Genomic DNA, 24,685 nt, shown 5'->3' on the forward strand with positions numbered 1-24,685 from the left:
GGCTCACCTGGGACAACGGGAATGAGGCCTGTTGAATACCGTGGGACTTACTGCTAAAGAAACATGCACAGGTTTGTGCTGTCACATAGTTGCTAAGGATGCAAGAAGGAACCTTTTTCGTTCCACCCTGTTTTGCCACATTCAGCACTGTTTCTCTTGCACAGCCATTTGCCTTCTACCCAAAATTACATTGCCCCACTGTCCACTGCAGTGGAATTATTTGAAGTCCGGTTTTAATTAATTTGAGGTGTGTATGTCCAAATGACCACGTGCCATTTCAGGGGATTAGTGTACAGAGTAATGGGGTGGAGCTTCAAATTAGAAAAGGCACCACTTTCAATCTGAAACTCCACCCCATCCTACACTTCCCTTCAGCGGCGTAGCGTGGGTTGTCAGCACCCAGGGCAAGGCAAGTAATTTGCGCCCCCTAACCCGTGGATTTGCGCCCCCTAACCTGTGGATTTGCGCCCCCTAACCCGTGGATTTGCCCTAACCCCAGATGTTGCGCCCGGTGCGGCCGGCCCCCCCTGCACCCCCCACGCTACGCCACTGCTTCCCTTCCCTGGAAAGGTACCTACCAACAGCCCCCAGAGTCATCTGGACTTACCTATATAAAATCATTTTTTAAAAAAATCAAATTAATTATTTAAATGTACCCAGTGTTGCATAATCATAGTAGGGTAAATAAGTATTTGGAACACAGTGGTGGCAACCAAATAATTGCCTGTGGAGTTAATGAATTACCAAATATAAAACCCAGTTTTTTTAATGGGCACATTTACTGTCTAAGTTAAGAAATGAGAGCAATCTCTTAAATATTTTTCACACCGTTCAAGGGTACCATTGGTCTGAAATCTCTAAATAAATAAATAAAATGCAGTAGCGTCCAATATGAAGCAACATGAAAGCAAACCCAAAATATAGCACAAGCGAGAAAGACACACTTGCAAGCTTCAGTCAGCAGAGTAATTGAGGTCTGAACCACAGTTTCAATCCCCCACTGCTCCAGCACTGATTAAAAAACAGGACCGTCATAAATAGCTGTCGCAGCAGTCCATACAGAGACACACCAGTTCCATCCACCTATGCCCAATACAGTGGTACCTTGGGTTAAGTACTTAATTCATTCCGGAGGTCCGTTCTTAACCTGAAACTGTTCTTAACCTGAAGCAGCACTTTAGCTAATGGGGCCTCCTGCTGCCGCACCACCAGAGCACAATTTCTGTTCTCATCCTGAAGCAAAGTTCTTAACCCAAGGTACTATTTCTGGGTTAGCGGAGTCTGTAACCTGAAGCGTATGTAACCCGAGATACCACTTTATGCTTAAAAAAGAAACCTGAATCCCCGATCCCATGCATGTCCCTCTATAACAGCCTTTGCTGATCTGCTCTCCTGATATTTTGGACTACAACTTCCATCAGCCCCAAGCAGGATGGCTATCCTGGCTGACGCTGATTAGAGCTATAGTCTAAAACACATAGAGGGCACAGGCTGGTGCATCCCGTTTTGCTGCTTGAGGTGAAACCGGAAGGTACCGTCACTCTGCTGATGCCACTGCTGCGTTGTGTGGCCTTGTCCTTGAAGCGGCAGTGGCAGTTTCTGGAGAGATCTCGCGGAAACTGCTACCATTGCCGCTTCTCTGGCAGTGGTGGTGGTGGTGGCAGGGCAGATGGAGCCTCATGAACAGGCCAGCCCTGGGTTGGCGAATGCTGCTCTAAAATAATTATCAGTGACTTCAGTGGGATTTACTCAAATTAGGGTCCAGAGGATTACATTCATACCTGAGATTCTACCTGACTTTTAGAAGACATCTGAAGGCAGCCCTGTTTAGGGAAGTTTTTAATGTTTGAAGCTTAATTCTGTTTAATATCCTGTTGGGAGCTGCCCAGAGTGGCTGGGGAAACCCAGCCAGATGGGCGGGCTATAAATAATAAATTAATTATTATTATTATTAGAGGTTTTCCTTCCATTTTGTATCCAAAGCAGATAGTTGTCATCAGGGATGCCTGAGGATTTCTTGTACTGCACCTCCCAAGCTTTAATGAGTGGATCAGAAAATAGATATCCTTTGGATTTCCCACGTTCCCAAAGTTTACATTTGATTAAATATATGCGGAGTTTGTGAGAAAATCTATTTTGCAACATACATTTTCTGAGAAAACCTATTCAAGGATACAAATTTAGATTCATATTTAAATTGGGATTTTCATGCATCTTTTAAAAAAATTCCAGATTAATGTGGAAATAACATGAAACGGATTTATAAATGAACAGAGACACAGGTAGCACAGAATAAATATATTCAGAGATTTCAATCCCTAGTTGTCATATCCGAGAGAAATTGGTCCAGCTTTGCTTCTAGCAGCCAGCTTTCCTTCTAGCAACCACAGCAACAGGCAAGTGAAGTGGATAATTTCTGGCCGAGGTCAGTGCTAGAATACCTTGCTCTTCCATTTAGCAAGAATGTAGAAGCCTGTCGCCATCCAGATGCTGTTGGACTCCAACTCCCAGCAGCCCCAGCCAGCTTGGCCAGTGGTCAGGGATGAAGGGAGTTGTAGTCCAATATCTGGAGGGCCGCATCTAATGCCTGTTCCAAAACATGACTTTATAATTGTTCTTTTTTTGTTATCAAAGACTTGTATGAATTTCCTGCCAGCCTCCTTGACTACAGTATTTTTCAGCTGAAAGACAGGATGTAAGTTATCTTAAATAAACAATACTTGCGGGGATTTAACTTGTTCGTTTTAAATCCAGTTTGCCTTTTTTTATCTGACAATAATAGGGAAGATTAATCTTAAAGACTCCCAAAGCGAAATTTCCTTCCATCAAGTGGGAATGAGGGAGAAATGTTATTCAATTAGCGTTTAAAGGTGAACTTACCTAATTCTCATGTTCCAAATCAATTCATGAACTGAAACAGCATCCTTCAACATTTAAACGCCTCCGGATTTTGCAATGTGGTTCTCCAGCCAAGTAATTGCATACCCTAGGGCAAAGTGTGAAAATAAATACATAAAAGTGAAAATAACATAGAAAATTGAGTACATGATAGAAAATTGCTTTGCAATAATGTGCATATTACGAGTAAAGCTTGCGAATTTTCACAAAGTGTGTGTGTGTGTGTGTGTGTGATATGAGAATGTGGAGAACTAAATTTATTGTTGGAAAAATGAGAACCTGAAATTGACATTTTCCCACATTCCTAATACCAAGTGTCACTTTTGCTTATTAAATTGCTTACTAAAGTTATTAAACCCATCTTTTCAAATCCTTAAAAAAGAAAGTATATTGAGATGTTGGTAATGCCCGTTTAATTATTTGGTTTCATTCAGTAAATTTAAAATTAAATAATCGGTTAAACATGTCTAAGCAGCTGATAGCACAAGATAATACTTTATAGAGGAGAAAGTGAATTTGCAACCAGAAAAAAGCAGGAATTAAAAAAAAACACCACCTGAATAACAATGCAATATTAATCCTAAATGCACAAGAGAAGAAGTCCCATAGTGGGGTGGGGCTTATTTCAAAGTAAACATGTATAGGATTGTGCTGAAACATACTATCAATTAAATAGCTGTCAGATCAATTAAAACTAAACTAGAAAGGGAGAGGGAAATGGCACAGAGGCATTTGCAAATATCAGAAAAACTCACAAATAAGATGCTAATGATTAATCAGTGCTTTTTTTCTGGGGGGACACAGGGGTACGCATACCCCTAAACATTTTGTGAATCTAAGTTTGGCCTTATTGAGGGGCAGTATTTCAAAATGAGCAGGAAAATGAGAGTACCCCCTAAACATTTTTTAAGAAAAAAAGCACTGCAATTAATAATTAGGTTTGGGCCCAAGAAGCTATGTATGTTGTGCTTCTAATATTAATGCATAATTTGAGTTAATGGATTCAGTAGAAATAAATCCCAACATACAATGATCTTCAGATGTTTTCATGCCTGCAATGTACAATTTAAGATCAAATTCTAAAACTATGCCCTGGAGCCAAGTACAGTAATCTGGACTCACTGCATCAGGGTCGCCAACTTTCCAGCCGGCCTCTGCAGCTGTGCTTTTCACACAGTTGGTAAAGTTTATCCTGATGCTGAGAAAAAAGCTTCTTCTGCTGATTTCTGCAAATCAAACTGGCGTCAAGGGCGCAGGAGCAGGCCAGGCTGCTTCCCCCTCCATCAGTTGGCAACCCTGCTCACAGGGTTTCTTCTTGCTGTTGCAGCCTGATAGATTTCCCCGGTTCCCAGATTGCTGCACAAGCCCCCTTTCCACCCGCCCTCACTACCCGTCCGATGGGCTCCTTTCGCCGCCCCCCTCAGCTGTCCAAAAGTCTTGAAAGTGAAATTGCTTGCTTGCCATTAATCTCCCTGTTGTTTTTACGAGGCTCTCCCGCCTCTCCTCCCCCGGGGTGCCCGTTAAGGATCAAAGGTTAATTAATGCAGAGCAGACCGTGACCGCAGTTATTCTGACCCCACAAGGCCAGGTGGTCCCAGAGCCCCGATATACAAGATGCGATGAAAGGGTGACACGGCCCAGGAATTTACAAGATGATGAGGCGTGGCGGGTCGGGTTGGGCAAAGTGAAGAGAGAGGAGGCCTTTGGGGAACTGTCCTCCTCAGGGTCAGCTGCGAATGGGGGGGGGGATGAGGGAGAAGCATTATAATAAGGGGGCAGTCCGACACACATCTTGAACCAGGCCCATTTTAAATGCTAAACTATGGATTGGCGCTATGGGGATGAGCCTCAGGCTGCGTACACACGATATCTTCGAAGCACGTTCCCCACCCCTTCAAAGAATTCTGGGCCCTGTAGGTTATTAAAGGTTTCTGGGAATTGTAACTCTGTGAAGGGTAAACTACAAGTTCCAGAATTCCTTGATAACAACACTTTGGAGGTCCCGAGCCTCAAGGAGGTCAGATTGGTTTCAACTAGGGCCAGGCCTTTTCAGCACTGGCCCCGACGTGGTGGAACGCTCTGTCACAAGAGACTAGGGCCCTGCGGGACTTGACATCTTTCTGGAGGGCCTGCAAGACAGAGCTGTTCTGCCTGGTCTTTGGTTTGGACTCGGTCTGACCCTTATGTTTCCCTCCCTTTATGGTCTTGATTTATCAGCTATTTTAAAATGAGGCTGCATTTTAAATTGCATTTTAACCTGTATTTTAAATTGGGGTTTTTTCCTTTCTTTTTCTCCCCCCCTTCCCCCCCCATTATGTTTTTACTGTGATTTTATTGGTGTTAGCCGCCCTGAGCCCGGCTCTGGCCGGGGAGGGCGGGGTATAAATAAATTATTATTATTATTATTATTGAGGGAAAGAATGTGCTCCAAAGGTTCTTTAAAGGTAGAAGTGTGTACACAGCCTCAGGCAAGCTCTTTCCTCTCCTCCCCTTATGGGTTATGATTCCTTCCCTACTCCCCCAGTTTAAATAATCATTTACGATCAACGAACACTATGACATCTGAATGGGAAAACTGGTGTTGGCACTCGCCCTGTAAGCCAGGACTGCAAGCCGGGATACTGTACAAACCTAGCTTACAATTCAGACTTTTTAGCAGCCTTGGCAAGGGTTTTGAAGAGCGTTTGCCGCTCACAATGCCTCTTGCTCTGAGGAAGAAGGGCAAGGTGGCTCCCAGAATGATGGGAGTGGTTGCATTTGCTACAGAGGCATTGGCAAAAACTATTTTAAATGGTAAACTGGCAGGTCTTATGCAGAGAATGGGGAAGAGTGGACAAGGTGTGATGGGGAGCAGGAAGGCGGTGGTCCCAGACAGACCAATGAAAGCAGCTTCCCCTGACCCACAAGTGGAGATGGGGCTTAATATACAGGAGGCGACCATTTTGGGTGCATTCAATTGACGTACAACCACCAACACGTGGCCCTTTTGGACCCAGAAGAGGGCAGAATGGGGGTGTAACAGGGGCAGAATGTAATAGGGCTGGGTGGGCTGGACTTATGCTCACTCTACCAAGGTGCGCAGGGGCCAGGAATGGAACCTGGCACAAAATGGTTGTCGTCTGTATTAAAACTGCAGTCAAATGTGCAAATGTGTGTGCACATGCCAAATATTTTTGCAACAAAAAGGTGCAAAGACACCGCTATCAGATGGTGAAATAAGTGGACAAAAAAAAAAGAAAAGAAAAGAAAAGAAAAGAAAAGAAAAGAAAAGAAAATAGCGCAACAAATTTTATATCCTGTTTTTCTTCCAGGGAGGAGTAAACGAATCTCTTCCTCCCCCTATTTTATCTGTACAACAGGCCTGTGAAGTTGGTTAGGCCGAGACACTGCAACCTGCCCAAAGCCACCCAGTGAGTCTCATGGCAGAGCAGGGATTTGAATCCTGGTCTCTCCCAGGTCCTAGTCCAACACTAACCGCTATTTCACACTAGCTCCCAATATGCCTGGGAGTCATCTGCAGGATTATCTAAAAGTGATTTCGTAGATTCTGCATTTAATTTTATTTTAATCTTCCTGTTGTTGGTTTTTTTTTTAAAAAAATGTTTTTAATTTTATTGCATTATGAAAAAATGTTATTGGGGGCAGAGAAAGTGATTGTGGCAAACCCACTGGCCATGGTACCCCTGAATGCATAAATTGAATGAACTCCTTCATGAAAGACAATGAACAGGCAGACAATCACAATTGGCTTTGTTTTCAATTAATTTTATTTTTTAAAAAACCTGCATAATGTTATGCTGAATCCAACAGAAACTGCTCATCCAAATTTATTGAATTCCTCTTTGCCCCCTCAGAAAAGAGATGCTGGTTGCATCTGCATCAGCTGTTTATTGGCAGTAACAGCATAGATCAAGCGAGTTTAATATACATTATTTACATGTGCCCCACAATTGCTTCTTTTTCTGGGCAGAGGTTACGGACCATATTAATTTGGTATCAAGTACTCGCTTTAAGGTTTAATTATACCCATTTAATTGTGAAATATATTCCAGTGTTGTGAGAGTCGACTGATGGACAACGTAAGTGGTTTCTGAGAGCCCTCACAACCGCAAAGAGACTGATCCTAGAACACTGAAAGAACAAATCCTCACCAACAGATGGGCAACAAACTGAGGACCTGACTACATGGCCTGTATTTGAGGGTGCAGCATATCAAAGACAGCCGCCACCAAAACAATACAAGTATGTGTGGCCTACATTGAGATATATGACTACCCTGGCATTCTGTGCTAGTCGTTGTACCATTGTGAATATCTGCATCTCAGGAGCTGCATATGCACTATATGTTTAAAGCATATTTAAAGTACCTCTACTCCCATAGAATCCTGGGGACTACAGTTTTTTGCAAGTGCTGGGTAGGGTGGCTCTGTGAGGGATAAACCACAGCTTCCAGAATTATTTTGTGGTGTGTGTGCTTTAGGTATGTTTTCAATGTATGGTTTGTATGCTACCTGTGTTTGAAGTATCATTGGTAACTGGGAAATGGATATAAAGCCCCATTTCTCTCTCCCCCCCCCCCCGGGTGCCTTCTCCCATCTCCTTTCCCTGGGTCCTATTTGGCCAAAGAGGGGGGGGGGGGGATGAGGAAAAGTATTCACAACAGAGAGAACTGGTGGCTGAGTTTGTTTTTCCTCCTCCTTCCTAATCCCTTTTTCCTTTTGTGTCATGTCTTTCATATTGTGTAAGTCTGTAGGAAAGGGCTGGCTTATAACTGATCTTTGTAAGATGCTTTCTCAGCTGAAGAGCAGGGTAGGAATGCTTCGAATAAATAAAATTCAACCGTGATTATTATTACATTGGTTGAGAACATGTGGGCTTTGTGATGTCATAGCTATGACGTCACCTCAACGCAGGCCAAGGCTCCTTTCTGGCAACCACAGCAAAGGGTGATGCCTTGGCTAGTGTTTTGGCTAATAGCCCAGGACATTGCAGGATCCCATGGATGCCTGAAATGCAATGCAAATGCCATGGCAGTTGTGAAGGAATTCAAAGATATCTACCTGGACAAGCATCTCTTCTGGAACCCACAGCTCAAAACAAAACTGAAGGCAGACTTGGATAATTTCTTAGAAGAGCTCCCTCATCAGAAAATCGATCAAAAAAAATACATGGCTGTTATTGGTATGGCTGCACCCATCCCAGCGCTCCTGCCAGGGAACCCATGATTTTGGGGGGCAAATATTAAGAATTCCAGGGTCCAAAGGCACCACTCTGACCTCTGCATCCCTTAATAGGATCTGCATGCATTTTTTTTAGCATTGGAACTTTAATTGTACAGGTTGTGGGCTGGATAGCATATTATCATATGAACTGCATAAATTGCCCTGCCCTTAGTATTAAAATGTTAGAGGCCCAGTCAACAAAACCTAGTAGCTTATGGCATATCCTAGATGCGACAAAATAAGACAGAGAGTGCAGAAGGCAGCTTGGGCTGGGGACCCAGCCAAGAATCAGCCTCAAAATCTAGAACTCTGAGGTAAATTATTTCCTGCCAGGTAAGGCCTGAAAAAAGGCCTCCCTGACAGGTAACCTCACCCCCCTCACAGACACTCACTTCCCTAGGAAAGAAGGATGTGACTTAAGCAATATATTTTCTGTGTGTGTGTGTGTGTGTGTGTGTATGTAACAGGACAGTGGAGATTTAATTTAAGGAGATACTGTGCCTACCCACCACCTGAAGTTTGGCAGGTAGATAGGAGATAGCAGAAAATTTGTCATCAAAAAATCCTCCCTAGACAGGCCCACCTGGCTTTTTCGTCCTTGAGCTCTTATTGTTTGGCTAAAGAGGGCTAATCCCACAGTTAAGCAGAGGGTGACTGAGGGATGGAGTCCAGTTTGTGGAGAACAGAGACAGGTGCTTGTGGCCTGGCCTGCCATGTGCCCCCTAAGCTAGTCTGTGGTAAAAAAAAACACTGTGTGTGTGGAACTGAGGAGAGCAGCCGCCATACTGGCCTTCACCTCTGGTGAGAAAGTGTCCTGACTGAGGCCTTTGGTTTAGTAAATTGACAATTTGATGACTGGTGGCTATCACTACTGAATTTTTATTTTACGGTGCTTTTGTGTGTGGCGTGCTTTCAGTCTGGGTTTAAATCTTATTGTTCTTCTCTTGATGCTGTGCTCTAAATCTAATTCGGAGGATTTCTATTCTTGAAAGAAAGATGGGGCACCAATCTTCTCTGGCATATTCCTACGCCTTTTATTCGAGTCAGAAGAAGTTAGCTGAGTTATCGTTGAGTTCTTACGCTCCAATAAGAGGCCACATGATAGCAGTTTCAACAATCGCGCTTGGCATGGAAAAAGTGGAGGGACTTTCCTCTCCCTCTCTCCTAACATTGGAACTCATGGACATCCAGTCAAGCTGAATGATGGACTAGGTGATCCACTGGATCCCTTCCAACTCCACAATTCAAGGATTCTAAGTACTTCTTCACACAGTGCGTAGCTAAACTGTATAACTTGCTCCCGCAGAAAGCAGTGACAGCCACCGACTTGGATGGTTTTAAAAGAGGATTAGAGAAATTAATGGAAGATAAAGGCTATCAATGACTGCTAGCCAGAACGGCTATGTTCTGGTCAGCCACTGTGAGAAGAGCCGCTGGCCTGAACCTGCAGGCATATGTTATGCTCTTATGTCTGTATAGTTTTGTGTGAGCTGCCCTGAGGTTTATTTTGAAGGATTGCATAGAGATTTGACTGAATAAATATTGACTCCGGTGGGATTTAACTCCCAGGTTTACATGGGATTGTATGCATAATAAATACATATTAACATGCAGACATACAATAATAGGGAGAAAAACAATGGAAGGAAGAGGAAAACAAGCTGCAATTGCTCAGAACAAAAACTCCATGTTCAAAGGCATTATACACCTCTTATCTGTGGAGGTGCCTGGCTTCTACATCAGGCCCTGCAAGAAAGCTTTATGGGGAAGGAGGCAGACAGCGCTCAGTGATTCGCAAGGCAATTCAGAATAAAAAAAGATGGAATGAAGCTGGCTATTTTTTCCCTAACTGTATCCCCCCCCCTCCATTCTCTTCAGATGACTTTTCGCTGGCAGACTTAGGTGCCCACTTCAAACGCTGTTTGAAACACATCATGGAAAATGAAGTTAAAGGTAGAGATTATGCTAAAATGAATGGTATCACATGGCCATCAGGAATATATGACTGTTATCTTCCAAATGGCTGTAATATGTTGCATGTATGTATATTGGAATGTGTTCAGCAAAGTGTCTGGTGCGGCCTCTGAAGGCATGCTCCTCAAATGTAGGTCAAGATAATTTTACTTTGGCTGCCCAGCTCATTCATATATCTGGCCGGTTGTTGCCCAATCTTTTACACTGTAAAGCTTTCAGTGCCTTTTACCTCACAATCAACTAGGCGTCGCCATCTGGTGGTTTCTTCAATATAGTGCACCGCTATCTACTGGGTAGGTACTGTACTGTGTTGACAAATCAGTCTATGAGTGCTTCCAGATGGGACTTTAAACTTCCAAGTGGGTTGTTCATAACATTAAAGACAAACACACAGAGGATTTCCCACCGAAAGGGAAAATCTGAATTAAACAGGGAAGAAATGCAGGCTGGCATCATGGGCGTAGCACTGAAAGTACTAAATCAATTTAGGTTCAGTTTCCCCCCACCCAAGCAGATGCCCCCCCCCCCCGAAAGCTGGCTCCCTGCAATGGGGGTATTTTTACCCGTGATTTCCCAAAAGAAGCTCATCAATTTTGGCTGCCCACCTAACAAAACTCCTGGCTTCTTCTGAAGCTCAGAGCATTGTATGGACACAGTAAACAATGTGCATCCACTAAGAGCTCCACTCTCACAATAAACACATTCATCAAAACTCTGCTTACAGCCCATTCCCACAAGAATAGAGTGGGGTGTTAGCCTGCATGTATACAGAAACCTCCTTGGATTAATTTTTGTGCTATTCAGTTGCTCATTTAAATTGGCCTCACTTGCCCTCATTGACACCATCATCCAGCCAAATATGATTCATTATATGGCCTCATGACATTATATTCACTTTAGGATTCTTGATTGGGTGGGCTCACCCATGTAACTACTCTGGAGGAAGGAGAAAGAAGCAGCACCTTGGGAGGGAGAGTGGCGCCAGAGCAGTTGCCAAGGGAAACAGTGGATCCATAAAATGACAAATAGGCACACTGTCTTAAAAAAAACAACAACACTTTTAGAATAAATTTCCACTCCACAAGCTCTTGGCTCAAAAATAAACAAAATAATGATCCCAGTCCTATTTCCCATAAAATAAAGGGGGGGGGGGATGTAAAATGTGGCTCAACAGGTCATGCTCAGATACATGCATGTTTCTGATCACAGTGGTTGACAGCAGGTTTGTTCATATTTATGTAGCTCTGCTGCCTCCTAACTGAATTATAAGCCTGAATTATATAGGCAATATAGTTGTTGGGCGACCCTGCTGGAAACCCTGCTGTTTCTGTTGTTATCTAGGTCTTTGGGGAGGAATTTGGAACTGGAAGAAGCGTTTTCTTCGACTCTGCTCCTCCTGCATGCTGTTAAACTTTGTTTTAGAGGATAGATCGGATGAAAAACATGGGGCAGGGAAAAGCACAAAATGGTGGTGTGTGTCATGTAAACCACCCTGTGATCTTCAGGGTGGCATATACATTTAATAAATCAGAAGAATAAATAAACAATTAAAAAAAAGAAAAACCCAACAAAAATCTACATTTTAAAATGCGCATTTCTAAACATTCTGGCTTATATTGCACTCCCACTGTTGGCCCTTCCTCCTTTTCAACATCACAATTCATCATGCAAAGGGACGGCGCCAGGGGTCCCCACGGCATGTGGGGGTCCCTGGGCCTGCTCCTCCTCTTTGTCAACTGATTTCTTGTTTGCCCACATCTCTCTATGACATAGAAGTGCTGGAAAGAGGAAGGTGGTGCCACTGCCTGCCTGCCTTCTCCCTGGCTCTCTGCCTAGCAGGCAAGCAAGTGGTAGCAATTCAGTGGTGGCCAGTGCCCTGTGGGACTGTTCTTTCAAAAGAGAGCACTTTTAAATGTGTAAAACTTGAATTGTTGTGCAAAACCATAATAAGGACACAACTGCATGAACAGTTCTGTCCTTTATCAGGACAGGCAAGGGATGGCCTTGGCTCTCCAGGGGAACATAGAAAACACGTCAGAACTTTATCTTATGTGCTGACCACAAAATACGCGCAAGACCAATGTCCGGGGGAAACGCCAAAAGCGTGTTCCCGGAGATTATGACGTCCTCCCAGATAAGAGTAGGAAGAGAAAGATCCTTTTATGGTCAGAAGTACAGGAAGGAAGACCCTTTTATGGTTGAGAGTACCAGAGCAGGAACATATGTGATGTCAACCTGGGTACATAGGCCGACGTGGTTGGGCTCCTAGGGGAGGAGTGAGAGGGTGCCTGGAGGATATATAAACTGCATGAAACCTGTCATTTCTTTGGACTTGCTGGGGACTAATCACGCAAGTGCCTTCTGCTATCCGGAGAGCAGAATAAACTCTTTCTTTGAACCAACCTCAATGTCATTTTGACTTCCTTCCTCCTGTCCCGGAGCAACGCAGACCCAATCGGTGAACTCTAATAAGGCTACAGTAAGAAGACGGGAAGGCCTGGCAGGTTGAGGTTGGTAGGGCAGTGCCCCATTAGCCTGAATGGGCCAGCCTCCATTGGCAACAACCATGGGGAAGAGGAGGAGGAGCTGGTGAACATGACCGTGAGGAGGTCAGCTTCCTGACGGAGGGGGCCCCAGGGTGGGTGTCTTGTCCAAGGGCCCTGTGAAACATGGAGCCCACCTAGACCTCCTGCTCTGACCGTTTGCTTTTCCTTTGCAGAGGCTCAGCTTCCTAAAGAGATGGATTCGTGTTTTCAGAAGACACTGACTGTTTTTCACGAACTATTGCCCAGAGTTGCAACATGTAAGCTGTGCATAGCTTGGCTGAGCCATATGGGGCGGGTGGGTGAAGGGGTTGGCAGGTGAGGCAGGCAAGGGTAGCAGTCCCTAGTTACAGTTACAGATAGGTAGCCGTGTTGGTCTGCCATAGTCAAAACAAAAAAAATTCCTTCCAGTAGCACCTTAAAGACCAACTAAGTTAGTTCTTGGTATGAGCTTTCGTGTGCATGCACACGAAAGCTCATACCAAGAACTAACTTAGTTAGTCCCTAGTTAGTAATAGAAAAATAAAATGAATAGTTGTAGATAGGAGTTATATGGGACATGGGTGGCGCTGTGGTCTAAACTACTGAGCCTAGGGCTTGCCAATCGGAAGGTCAATGGTTTGAACCCCCGCGACGGGGTGAGCTCCTGTTGCTCGGTCCCAGCTCCTGCCCACCTAGCAGTTTGAAAGCACGTCAAAGTGCAAGTAGATAAATAGGTGAGAAGGTAAACGGTGTTTCCATGTGCTGCTCTGGTTTCGCCAGAAGCGGCTTAGTCATGCTGGCCACATGACTCGGAAATACTGTCTGTGGACAAACGTCGGCTCCCTCAGCCAGTAAAGTAAGATGAGCGCCACAACCCCAGAGTCATTCACAACTGGACTTGACTGTCAGGGGTCCTTTACCTTTAGATAGGGGTTATAGGTCCTTCTTTCTCCCTTTGCACCATACAAATACCCACTCATCCTCTGAAGTTAAATACATGCTGACCAGATCAGCTGTAAGGGAAGGTCTGCAGGGGCCAGTTCAAAAGTTGGCAATCCTAACTGGGTTACTGACAATGGTGTGTGGGCGGAAGGGGGTGTACAGACACACACAACTGCCAACTTCCTTCCTTCTTTCTCTTTGCAGATCATTGCAGCAATGAATGCGGTGAGTAAAATGAACTTAGAGAGTTCATTTTTAAAAGGAATTAGTTCGACCTGTCCCCAAAGGAACTAATTCTAGTTCACGTTCAGCCCTTTGAGAAATGAACTAGTTTGGTTCACATACAGTTCACAGTTCAATTCATGTCCATCCACATGATTCTCTGTCATTTTCTAACCCCTCAACATTTAGATTTTGTGTGTGTGTGTGTGTGTGTGTGTGTGTGTGTGTGTGTGTGCATAGCCAAAGACCTTACAGTGTACAGCAGAGAGCAAGGCAAGGCTTTCCTTTAAAATCACACAACATACCCTATAAAAAGTTTACAGCATAAAAATTTAAAATTAGAGAGCATTAACATATCCAGAACGGAGCTTCTTAGCTGCCAGAGCAAATTTGGCTACCAGGTGTGTAATCTGTAGGTCTTTATCAGTTAGGAGCACTATAGTCTGCCCTTCACAGAGTTACAATTCCCACAAGCCCTTAAACTGTAGCTCTCATACTTATTTTAGGGAAAGTATGTGCTTTCAAAGTATTGTGTCTCTGCAGCCATACAACTTCAAGCCCGTCACAATCTTTTTAGCGGTTTTGACCGCTAAAGTTGGTCAAAGCGGTTTTGACTGCTAAAGTTGGCATGTCCTGGATTTCTGGTTCTCGACCATACCTGGACAGGTATGGCACCTCCTTTATAAGGAAGAGATCCTGTTGTAAGTGGAGCAGGGAAAAAGCCATTCTCTGTCTTTCAAGACTTCCTTATCAGAGAGGGGCTATTGCAGAAGTGTTCCGACTTTCTCCTGCCAGATGTTGGAGAGGGAGGTAAACACCTGCCAGATGTCTGGGGTAAATGGATCAATTCCTCCTACCCGAGAACAAAATGGCTGCAAATCAGTGCTTACATGCATAGGCTTCCTCGGTCAGAGGAAGCCTTACCTGAGGTACTGTTGTTTACATTCCCTGGCAGCAGCTCTCCAGGGTCTCAGACAGAGAAAAGTCATTCATTTCACATGCGATCTGATTGTTCTAGCTAGGCATGCCAGGACCAGATTTGGGGACATCTACATTCAAAGCATGTACTCTGCGATTGAACTATGGCTCCTTCCCTCAGGAGTCTCTTGAGGCCTCTTGCTGCCAGAGGCAGAAACCCCAAATGATCAGCCAAACCCTCCCACCTAGTTAATACACGAAACAAGCCCCAGGAGAGTTCTGCGCTATTAGAGCTGATAGCTTATCAGCCAGCTCCTGTGGATCTGCCATTAACAGCAACATGATGTTACAGCACAACCATGTCTACACATGTAAAGGGATGCCCTTGTCCACGTGTATCCAACTGATATGCTCAGAGTCAATGCACACAATGGGGCAAATTAAACTGCTGCTATGGTCAATTAAAACCAAGCAACAAACCAAAGCATAAAGAAGAATAAAGAAGGCAGAAGCCAAAATGTTTTGCTATAAGAATTTAAAATTTCTGTTTTGTTAGTCTCTCTCTCTCTCTCTCTCTCTCTCTCTCTCTCACACACACACACACACACACACACACACACACACACACACACACATTCCAGTTGGACTGGTGGCTTTGGAGTTAAATCTAAAAGTCTATAGGGATAAGAGGAAGGTGTTGAGTGCCAGATAGACATGAATACAGCTCAGCTAGTTTAGAGTGGGAAGTTAGAACAGAACAGAAGCATTGCTGGCTAGAAGCAGCATAGCTATCCTGGTTGAGAAATTAGAGAAACAGAATGGCAGAAACAGAGGTGGCAGTGGAAGAAATAGGCACTGAAGGAACAAAGCACAGACTTTGTTCTCTGTACCTGAACCAAGCTCAGCATCCTTTCACCCGAAACTCCGTTCCATGTCATCTTCCAAGCTTTCTTAGTCTTAGAAGCCTAATTTAAAGGGGGCGGAAACCCTATTGCTGTTGTTAAACAATTGCAGATCTACTGCAAATCAGCCAGAGGTATGCTAAGAAATCTGCTCACTCTTACCTTAAGTAATGCCAGTGAGTACTAAAGTGACTACACTTGGTGTCAGTGCCTCAGGTGTGGAGCTTTTCCTGTTAGGGCCTTTGAGGAAATCAAATCTAGATGTGCCAAGGATGACTTGGGTGGAATCTACACACATATGAGGACTGTTCTGAAAAGGCTACTTCTTTTTTTAAAGCGTTTTTTTTTAAAAACAAACAACAACAACACAACACCATTGAATTTTCCCTGAGGCTCACCACCGCCATCTAGTGTCACATTGTATATTGCACTTAAAACACACTTAAAACGTTTTATTTGCAGCTGTATAGCTGACTCCTTGATTAGGTTTGAGTTTGGTGGGTAGTAGAGAGCTTGAATTGACTGCTTTACACTCCACACCCGGTACCACAAGTGCTCTCACTCTGATATGCTGAACTGGTAAGAGTCTCCCTTATTGATCAGTAGCAAATAAAAACTATTACCTTTCTTGTCCTGAATGCTTTCACTCCCCTTCACTATGCTTTGCATTCAGGTGGCAGTAATGCTCCTGAATGGTTTTCCATGGTTTTTAGGTTTTCCTAAAGCCATGGTTTTCCCAGTAGTGATGTATGGAAGTGAGAGCTGGACCATAAAGAAGGCTGATCGCTGAAGAATTGATGCTTTTGAATTATGATGCTGGAGGAGACTCTTGAGAGTCCCATGGACTGCAAGAAGATCAAACGCATCCATTCTTAAGGAAATCAGCCCTGAGTGCTCACTGGAAGGACAGATCGTGAAGCTGAGGCTCCAGTACTTTGGCCACCTCATGAGAAGAGAAGACTCCCTGGAGAAGACCCTGATGTTGGGAAAGATGGAGGGCACAAGGAGAAGGGGGCGACAGAGGACGAGATGGTTGGATAATGTTTTCGAGGTTACCAGCATGAGTTTGACCAAACTGTGGGAAGTAGTGGAGGACAGAGGTGCCTGGCGTGCTCTGGTCCATGGGGTCACGAAGAGTCAGACACGACTAAACGACTAAACGACTAAACAACAACAACAACAACAATGCTCCTGCATACCAGTGGCTGGAAACAGCAGAAGGGGAAAGTGCTCTTGTGATCACATCCTGCTTTCCGCAGGCTTCCCATAGGCATCTGGTTGGCCACAGTGAGAACAGGATGCTGGCCACTGGCCTCACCCAGCAGCTTATTATGAAATTTCAGTGTCAGGGTGTTTGAGTTATATTTAAAATGACTGGGTTGTTGTTGTTTTTTGCTAACACCAATGTGCTAAACCCAGGATGGCAATGCTTATCTTCACACACGCACTACTTTCTGTTGTTATAGGTGTAGGAGTGTGGCAGACCAGAGGGGTGGAGGCATAGAATCAGTTGGTGACCCCTATGTTCCAGCCTCAAAGCAGTAATGAACAGGAGCTGCACAAGGCCACTGCCATCATTTGAACTGAATTTATTACGGTCCCAGACCAGACTCTAATGATAAAGCGGGATATCAAATCCAAATTCCTCCTCCTCCTCCTCCTCCTCCTCCTCCTCCTCTTCTTCTTCTTCTTCTTCTTCTTCTTCTTGTAGTGCCATCATTTATTCCCAAGAGATTTGTTCCCAGGGGAGTTTGTGTTTGGTGAGCCAGATTGCTGTGCTTGTCCCACTATCTGTCACCTTCTCTCCAGTTCACCCTCCTTCTGCCCGAACCCAGAACCCTCCTTCTGGTCCTCTCGTTCTGCAGGTGTGATGAGCTACGTGCTTACTCATTGCTTCACGTGCCTCGTACGGACTTACACGTGCAACAAGAAATACCGGTGTGGAGGTAAGAGCTGAGAAAAGGGAGCAGGCTCAGTTTGGGGCCCACAAATCTGTGGCAGAAGACAGGGCCTGGCAGGATTGAGATACAAGAGAAAGACGCCCGAGGCCAGTCTAAACGGACCCACTGGGACTAGTTGTAAGAAGGCAGGCAGGAAGGGGAGCATTGGCTGAGGGGAGGAGATGGAAGTTGGCAGGGCAGTGTCCCATTCGCCCTAGAGGACAAGCTTCCACTGGGCTTGACAGTGGAATACGGCCATGTTGCCCTTCTCCCCAGGTGAGCTACAATTTTTGGGGGTGGGGGTGGGAATTCAGAACTTTTGGGAGCAAATGGGAGAGCTCCCCTCCTCCAATCCAAACCTTGCAACGGCTTCTGACAGCCAGTGGAAGGAAGTTGTATGCGGCTAGTGTCCTTAGAATCATAGAATCAAAGAATTGGAAGGGAACCCCTAGGGTCATCTAGTCTAACCCCCTGTGATGCAGAAATCTTCTGCCCAAGGGATGTCTGTTTTAAAAAGCCATAAGACCAGAGAGCAACCATAGGTTGTTTATCCATCCTTAGCAATACCTGGGCAACAGGCTGAGCAGGCACACAAGTCACCTACTCAGTTTCCCCCACTATGGTGGACCAGGTTGTTTTTCTAATTTGCATCTATTATATAAATGAGCACATGCACATTTTATGTGAATAAGTGAATATGTGACTCTCTCTCTCTCTCTCTCTCTCTCTCTCTCTCTCTCTCTCTCTCTCTGGTGATGCCCAAGTGACCACTCAACTCATCCTGCCCTGAGAATAAAATTCCAGCTCCCAGATTTCTCCACCAAGCCCTTCACCAATCCTCTTCCCCCACCTTGAACACAATAATCCCCACCAGGCTCCTTCCTTCCCAGATGGTCCCATTACTACTTAGGTAATAGCTTTGCTGGGCTGTATATCATAGGGACTGTCTTGTTTTGACTATATGTAAGCCGCTCTCTTTTTGGCTGAAGAGCAGGGTACAAACGCTTTAAACAACAGCAACAACTAACAACGTGTCCCTGTATAAGTAAAACAAGGTGCCTTCTTAGAGTGCTGTTTGTATGTTCTAACGGTTTTACTCGTGGGCAATCAATGATAATGTTGCATATGTGGCGGGCAGTAGTGGATTAAATGTTAAGTACCTACAAGAACAGATTTTGGATACTTGGATTTTGCAGAAAGGAGGATACAAGTGGAAATGGATGAAGATCTGGTTCTGGACTGTGCTCTGCAGTGGCACAAGCTTAGTCAAAGTGTGAAGAAATACATCTTCTACCGGGTAGGCAGTGCCTCTGAGAAGTGGCCTTCCCCTTTGCCAGCTCCCCAAAAATCTACCGCCACTGACTTTTGACCTGTAACTCCCCACCCATGCCAAGAGTTAGCTTATGTGTCAATCACATTTTCATGCTGCAGGGTTCAGGGCGACATACATGTGCCCTTTTTTTTATGCTCATGACAACCTTGCAGAGAGTGTGACAGGTGGCCACAACCTCTGTGAGCTTCATGTCTCAGTAGAGACTTGGGTCTCCTTACAGTGTTTCTGAACCTGTGGGTCCCCAGATGTTGTTGGACTACAACTCCCATCATTCCTAGCCAGCATGACCAGTGGTCAGGGATGATGGGAGTTGTAGTCCAACAACATCTGGGGACCCTAGTCCAACACTTTGAACCATTACACCACTCTGGACCCCACTTTAACAAGGAAATAAGTTGGAGTTCAAATCTGTGTGGAAAATATATTATCTGATGCTGATAACGTCTAATATTTATAACTCACCCTTTGTCTGTGAAGCAGGCACCCAAAATAAACAAAGCCATAAATTACACAACAATAACAACCACAGAGCACACTAAACCAACAACCAGCTAACTAAATTGTCTGGGCAAACAAGTAAGTCTTAGCTTTGTGCCAGCTGGGCTTCTAAGGGAAGGGCTGTCTCCCACATAACGGCAGCACACACCTCGCCCAGCGATGGAAGATGGGAAAGAGCTTCCTTTGAGAATCTTACAATATGGGAAGGGGAAGGTGATCCTTCTGGTATTGGGTCCCAAGCCATTTAGAGCCTTAATCAGAAACAAAATCCCCCATTACTATTATGGGTGGTTATACAACCGCAGAATCTAGTTATCGATGGAGGTTTGGGGTCAAAGGCTGCGGTTTCCTCAGCTATGCAGTCAGACCAGGTTCAGGGCTCCAAATCTGATGCTGAAGAGCAGGAGATGACGGAACCTGGGGCTGACAGATGGGACCCCGCTGAACAAGCACCCAGATCGCCAGGGTCTGTAGGGCTAGAGCCGGGGATCCTTTCACACACCGGAGTCTGAGGAATCCAATGTCTCCTGCTGCATCTCACCAGTCTAGTGCTCCAGGGAGCACCCTGGGAAGGAGACTGTGGAACAGAGAAGGTGTGCCTGTCTTTTAAGTTATCCACAAGGGGGCAGAGCCTGGAAAAGGTAGTCTAGACAGTAGTGGAGGAATGGGGGTGCAGTGGGTGTGGGCCAACCCGGGTGTCATCACTGAGGGGGGATGACAAAAATATGAGTTTAAAAAAGAGGGCTCACGAAACTTTTTAGTTCAGTCAACAAATGCAACAAAACCCAGCTGGCACTAGGCGTCACACTGCGGAGGCTGGCACTTATTGCAGGGCCTGCAGCGTGCCTGAGCCACGCGTCTCTCCTGGGAGTGACGTGGGACCTTGAGCGCCTGAAACGAGAGCGTGGAGCTTGCATCTGCCCACCGCCTCTCCCTCAGCTGCCCTACAGCTGAGGGGGAGGCTGCGGAGAGGCAGCTGAGCGGCTAGCTACACCACTGCGTCTAGAGGCAGATTCTTAGAAGGGCTCATTCTGCGTTCAACTTTTGTTGAAGCGAGTTGCTCAGTTGGGGCTCTCTGTGGTGCTCCCACTCCCTGTGGGGGCCTGGCATTGGATTTGAACATGGACAGTGGTGGGCTGAGTCAAAGAGGGCTTTGCAGGGGTTCCTGTCAGCAGGAAAACACATACATGCACGAAAAGCCACTTCTTTCTCAACGCTAGTGTCCAAATGCAACCCTTCTTCTTAGGTAGTGAAAGGCAAGCTGCAACCGATGAGCAGCAGTATGGATTCCTTTCTGGTAAAGAAGGAAGTGAACGTAAATGACTCGGGCAGATACCGGTGCGATATGGCAGATTTGAAGGGAACTGTTTCTAGCTACCTTGACTTCCTAGTACAAGGTAAGTTAAGTGAATATGGGGAAGAGTGGACTATGTTAAAGGGCTCAGATAACATACCCCCAACACACACACACACACACACCACGTCCAAAGTACACATGTGACTACATAGGTTAGCCCCCCACCACCACACCACTTGCATGTGAGAAGGGGGTCTGCACACGGACTGAGTCTCATGCATGAAGGCTCCTCTATGCAAGGGGCAATCGTCAGCCCGTCATGAGCAGCGCAACTGTGTATGTGCAGAGAACCCCTCCTCACATGTGCCTAAATGAGCAGATGGCAGTGCATGTTTAGGCGCCAGGGGCATTGGAGTTTAAGGTTATCCCACATAGTTTGTAATGCCTCCTGATGCATTCTCGGGAGGGTGTTGACCTGTTGATCCACCTAGTCCCAAACTGTCTACTCTGACTGGCAGTAGCTTTCCAAGGTCCCATAGATAAGGGCCTTTCACAGGCCTGCTGCCTGATGTTGTTTAAGTGGAAATGGATAGGGAATTTTCACCTTATATGTACATTTTTTTAAAAAAGTGAAGCATTTTTTAAAAAATCTCTTTTTTTAAAACCAAAAAGTCTTCCAGAGAGGCTTTCACTCTAAAGGACATGACACAAAAGGAAAAGGGATAGGAAGGAAGGAAGACAGGCAGGCCGGCAAAAAACCCTCAGGCACTATTTCTCAGCTACAAAATTCTTGTCCCATCTGTCTCTGTCTCCAATTGCCTGATGAACTGGCTGCTGGCGAAAGTTGAGGAAAGAGCCTGATGGAGCGGACTTTTCAATGGAGCAGATGGAGAACATGCATTTCACCGCAGAACCATGTTGCCTGCTGTAGTTATATGGCCAAAGGGATCTATCTAGTAGCCTCTGTTAAGATGAACTAGCTTTCATTTTACTTTGCAGAGCTGTAGTATTGGCAAATAGCCAGCAGGGGGCAGTTGAAACTCAAGGCAAGGTGTAGTAAGGCATCCCAGATAGCCATACATGCTTATGCAGAAGTACGTCCCATTCAGTTCAGTGAAACTTATTCCTTGGTGTGTTTAGGGATGTAGCCTTATTGGACAAATAAAAAATAGGTTTAACTAATTATGTCTGCATGCTTGCATTTGGCTAAATAATAGTTTTGAATATAAAATGTATTTTATATTTACCATTTGATGTTGCACATACAGACAGCAACCATATTGCACACATCTAGTTGATGCACGACTGACCTGAACAGGGCGGAGTGGGCTTTTGTGCACTGCACCGACATGCAGGGGGAGGTGGCCAGGAATGTAACCCCTGTGCAAAATGGTTGCTGCCTGTATGTAACAGCAGACTCCATCCTAGGTCCCCCTCCAAACTGCTGTTTCTCTGTGGGTGAATTCTGCAGCATGTTCTTGACACAATGATAGTGCGCTACTAGTAGATTCATCCTGCTTTATTATTGGTGGTATAAAAAGTCACAGGATTTCAGCAGGAAGTTACAGGTTGTGCACTGATTGGAAATGAAGCAGTGCGAGCGCCCTGAAACTTTTCCCAGGCACAAACTTAGGATTGTGTGTGACACCCCCCCCCCCAACAACATCTTGATCACATGGCATCATGAACACACAATAAAAAGGACTTCCGGAGGAAGAAGAGACGTTCTTACCAGTGTGAGAGGGAAAGAGGATCGCCTTATCTATATATTTTAATCTTGTTTTTAAGTTGTATTTTAATCAATTGTTTTTATACCTGGTGTTAGCCGCCCTGAGGGAGGCTTGGCTGGGGAGGGCGGCGTATAAATAAAAATTATTATTATTGTTATTGTTATTATCATCTAAGATGGCACCCATCAGCCTTTATAAGAACCTATATTAAAATCTCTCTCTCTCTCTCTCTGTGAGTGTGTGTGTGTGTGTGTGTGTGTGTGTAAAAAGCATTGTCCACTTAATCAGGGATGCCTTTTAAAAGGTTATTTTAAGGAGTTTTTAACTAATTCATCTAGCTGATATATTGATTAAAGGACCTTCTCTTTCTAATCTCTTTTCTTCAGTGGTGCCTGCAGTTGGGAAGACCACGTGGTTCCCCCGCCCGTCACACACAACGATGACAGTCCCCCTTGCCTTGGGGATCTCATCCAGGGCTCCACCCCCTCAAGCCGACTTCTCCGTTTGGATAGTGATTGGGGGCACAGGCGGGTTGTTTGTCTTCATCGTTCTTGCATTGTGAGTCCTGGGGGGCTGGGATGGCACCCCGAGGGTGACTGGTAATAGGTTAACACTAGGGTACGCCAGGCCCACCCCTCCATCTCGAGAGCCTCTGTTCCCAAATGCCCACTTTAAGCTTGGAAATAATACAATGCCCTACTCAGCAGGCCAGCTGGCACCTTTGAGGTTGCACCACCATCCCAGAGGGCTAAAAGACTGACATATGGATATAGACTGCCACCAGGTGTTTGTGTATGTGTGTGTGTGTGGATGGAGAGGTACACATAGCAGTGTATAAGGCGAGAGTGGTAAATGCCTGGTAAACTCTCTGTAAGATGATCAGTAACGGCAGAAAAGCTCCCTCAGATCCTATCAAAAGGACAACAAAAAATGTTTGATTACATTCCCAGTGGGAGCCACCTCAGATTCAAGCCTTGTGTCAGGTCTGTTAATGCTAAGCGGCTTCCCCGAATCCTTTGCAAGATATTTGGGCTCCATGACACATACATAGAGTTTCATGAGTGGTCAAGGCCCTGAGGAAAGCATTCTCTGAAGCTACAAAGTTTGAAATCTGCTGACTGAGTCTCTAATTCTTTCTTTCTTTCTCCATAACCCCTTTTAACTTTATAGCCTGTTTGCTTACTTTCGTCGTAAGAAGGGGGAAGAAGATGAGGAAGATGATGACGATGATGAAAGTGAAAGTGGATCCTCAGAGCTGGTGGCAATGTGAAGTCTCAGTCACACACACCCACACCCTTTTCAAGTTCTTCAGACACAGATTCCTGCCCACAGGCGCTCTTATATTGTACTAGCTGGTCTACTTTATTTATTTAACAGTAATTGATAAAGATAGTGGATATCTTTTAATAGATAAAAGCCCCTCTTGGGTTCTGTGGGGGAGAGTATGAAGACGGCATCAGGAAGACATAACTTTCAGGGCTCCGAGATGGCTTGCAAACAGCTTCCACACAACCTGTCTGGTGAACGTTCAGCCTCAATAATTTGCAAATAAGCTAGTCAGGGTTGAGTTTGCTACCATATTTAACAACATTCATCCCGATTTGTTTATGGGGAGACGGATGCAACGTTGCCTAATCAATCCCACATTATTTGACCTCATTCCTTGATTGCGAGGTCCATTATTTTGAGGAAGGAGGTTTGTTGCACAAGAGCTCCAAATCAGGTTTAATTCCTTAGCCTGAATTTGCTGGAATGTGATTGAATCCCAGTCGATTGTTGACAGTCTGCAAGTGCCCTTGCTGTACTTACTAGGGAGGACTAAAAGTTTGGAAAGGGGGAAACCATTGACCCAGATGGAGCAATGCAGGAAGCACGTAATGTTGCTTTTTTTCTGAGGAACAGTAGCTTTAAGGAGAAACTGTGGGTGGGGAAGAAGTGCCCAACCCTTTCCCCACTGTTTTTCCAGTCTAAATTCTTCCTCATATATATAATGCTTGGGGCGGGGGCAGAGAGCAACTGGGTCTGTGTGATATTTACTTATTTAATGTTTTATGGGAAAGGAGAGCAAACCATTAAGACAGATGTGGGGCACCTGTGGCCCTCCAGATTTTCCTTAATTACAACTTCCACCAGCATTCAGAGGCCAAAGGTCCTCCATGCCTGTGTTATTAAGGGGACTGAAAGTCAGAATTTGAGTTCTTTGAAAGCAGGCAGGAAAGATCTACAGAGGTACAAGGAGCCTGGAAACCAGGGCTATCAAAAGACCCGGGTGCACAGGGAGTGC

General features: G+C 45.1%; 2 protein-coding genes across 9 annotated transcripts in view; one reads left to right on the top strand and one right to left on the bottom strand.

Moving 5' to 3' along the window:
* LOC114581563 (netrin-1) overlaps positions 1-3,002 on the bottom strand; it is a 38,407-nt gene extending 35,405 nt beyond the window's left edge. Inside the window, exon 1 of the mRNA XM_077917049.1 lies at positions 2,881-3,002. The gene's annotated coding sequence lies outside the window, so the exon portion shown is untranslated. The remainder of the gene's footprint in view (positions 1-2,880) is intronic.
* Positions 3,003-4,784: 1,782 nt separating this feature from the next.
* Positions 4,785-24,384, top strand: IZUMO1 (izumo sperm-oocyte fusion 1). 8 transcript variants are annotated; one of them, XM_028702214.2, is made up of 10 exons: positions 4,785-5,691; positions 6,951-7,140; positions 9,999-10,073; positions 12,814-12,897; positions 13,766-13,786; positions 17,469-17,549; positions 18,740-18,840; positions 20,621-20,771; positions 22,788-22,959; positions 23,572-24,384. In XM_028702214.2, exons 3-10 carry the CDS (start codon positions 10,055-10,057, stop codon positions 23,669-23,671), a joined length of 729 nt encoding a protein of 242 aa, XP_028558047.2. In that variant the 5' UTR covers positions 4,785-5,691; positions 6,951-7,140; positions 9,999-10,054; the 3' UTR covers positions 23,672-24,384. The 8 variants fall into 8 exon arrangements, with proteins under 8 accessions (XP_028558047.2, XP_028558046.2, XP_028558043.2 ...); XM_028702213.2 differs by having other exon boundaries at positions 4,785-5,070; XM_028702209.2 differs by lacking the exons at positions 4,785-5,691; positions 6,951-7,140 and adding an exon at positions 7,584-8,079.
* The last annotated feature ends 301 nt before the right edge of the window (positions 24,385-24,685 follow it).

The sequence above is a fragment of the Podarcis muralis genome, chromosome 13, assembly GCF_964188315.1.
Source record: "Podarcis muralis chromosome 13, rPodMur119.hap1.1, whole genome shotgun sequence".
Classification (NCBI taxonomy): domain Eukaryota; kingdom Metazoa; phylum Chordata; class Lepidosauria; order Squamata; family Lacertidae; genus Podarcis; species Podarcis muralis.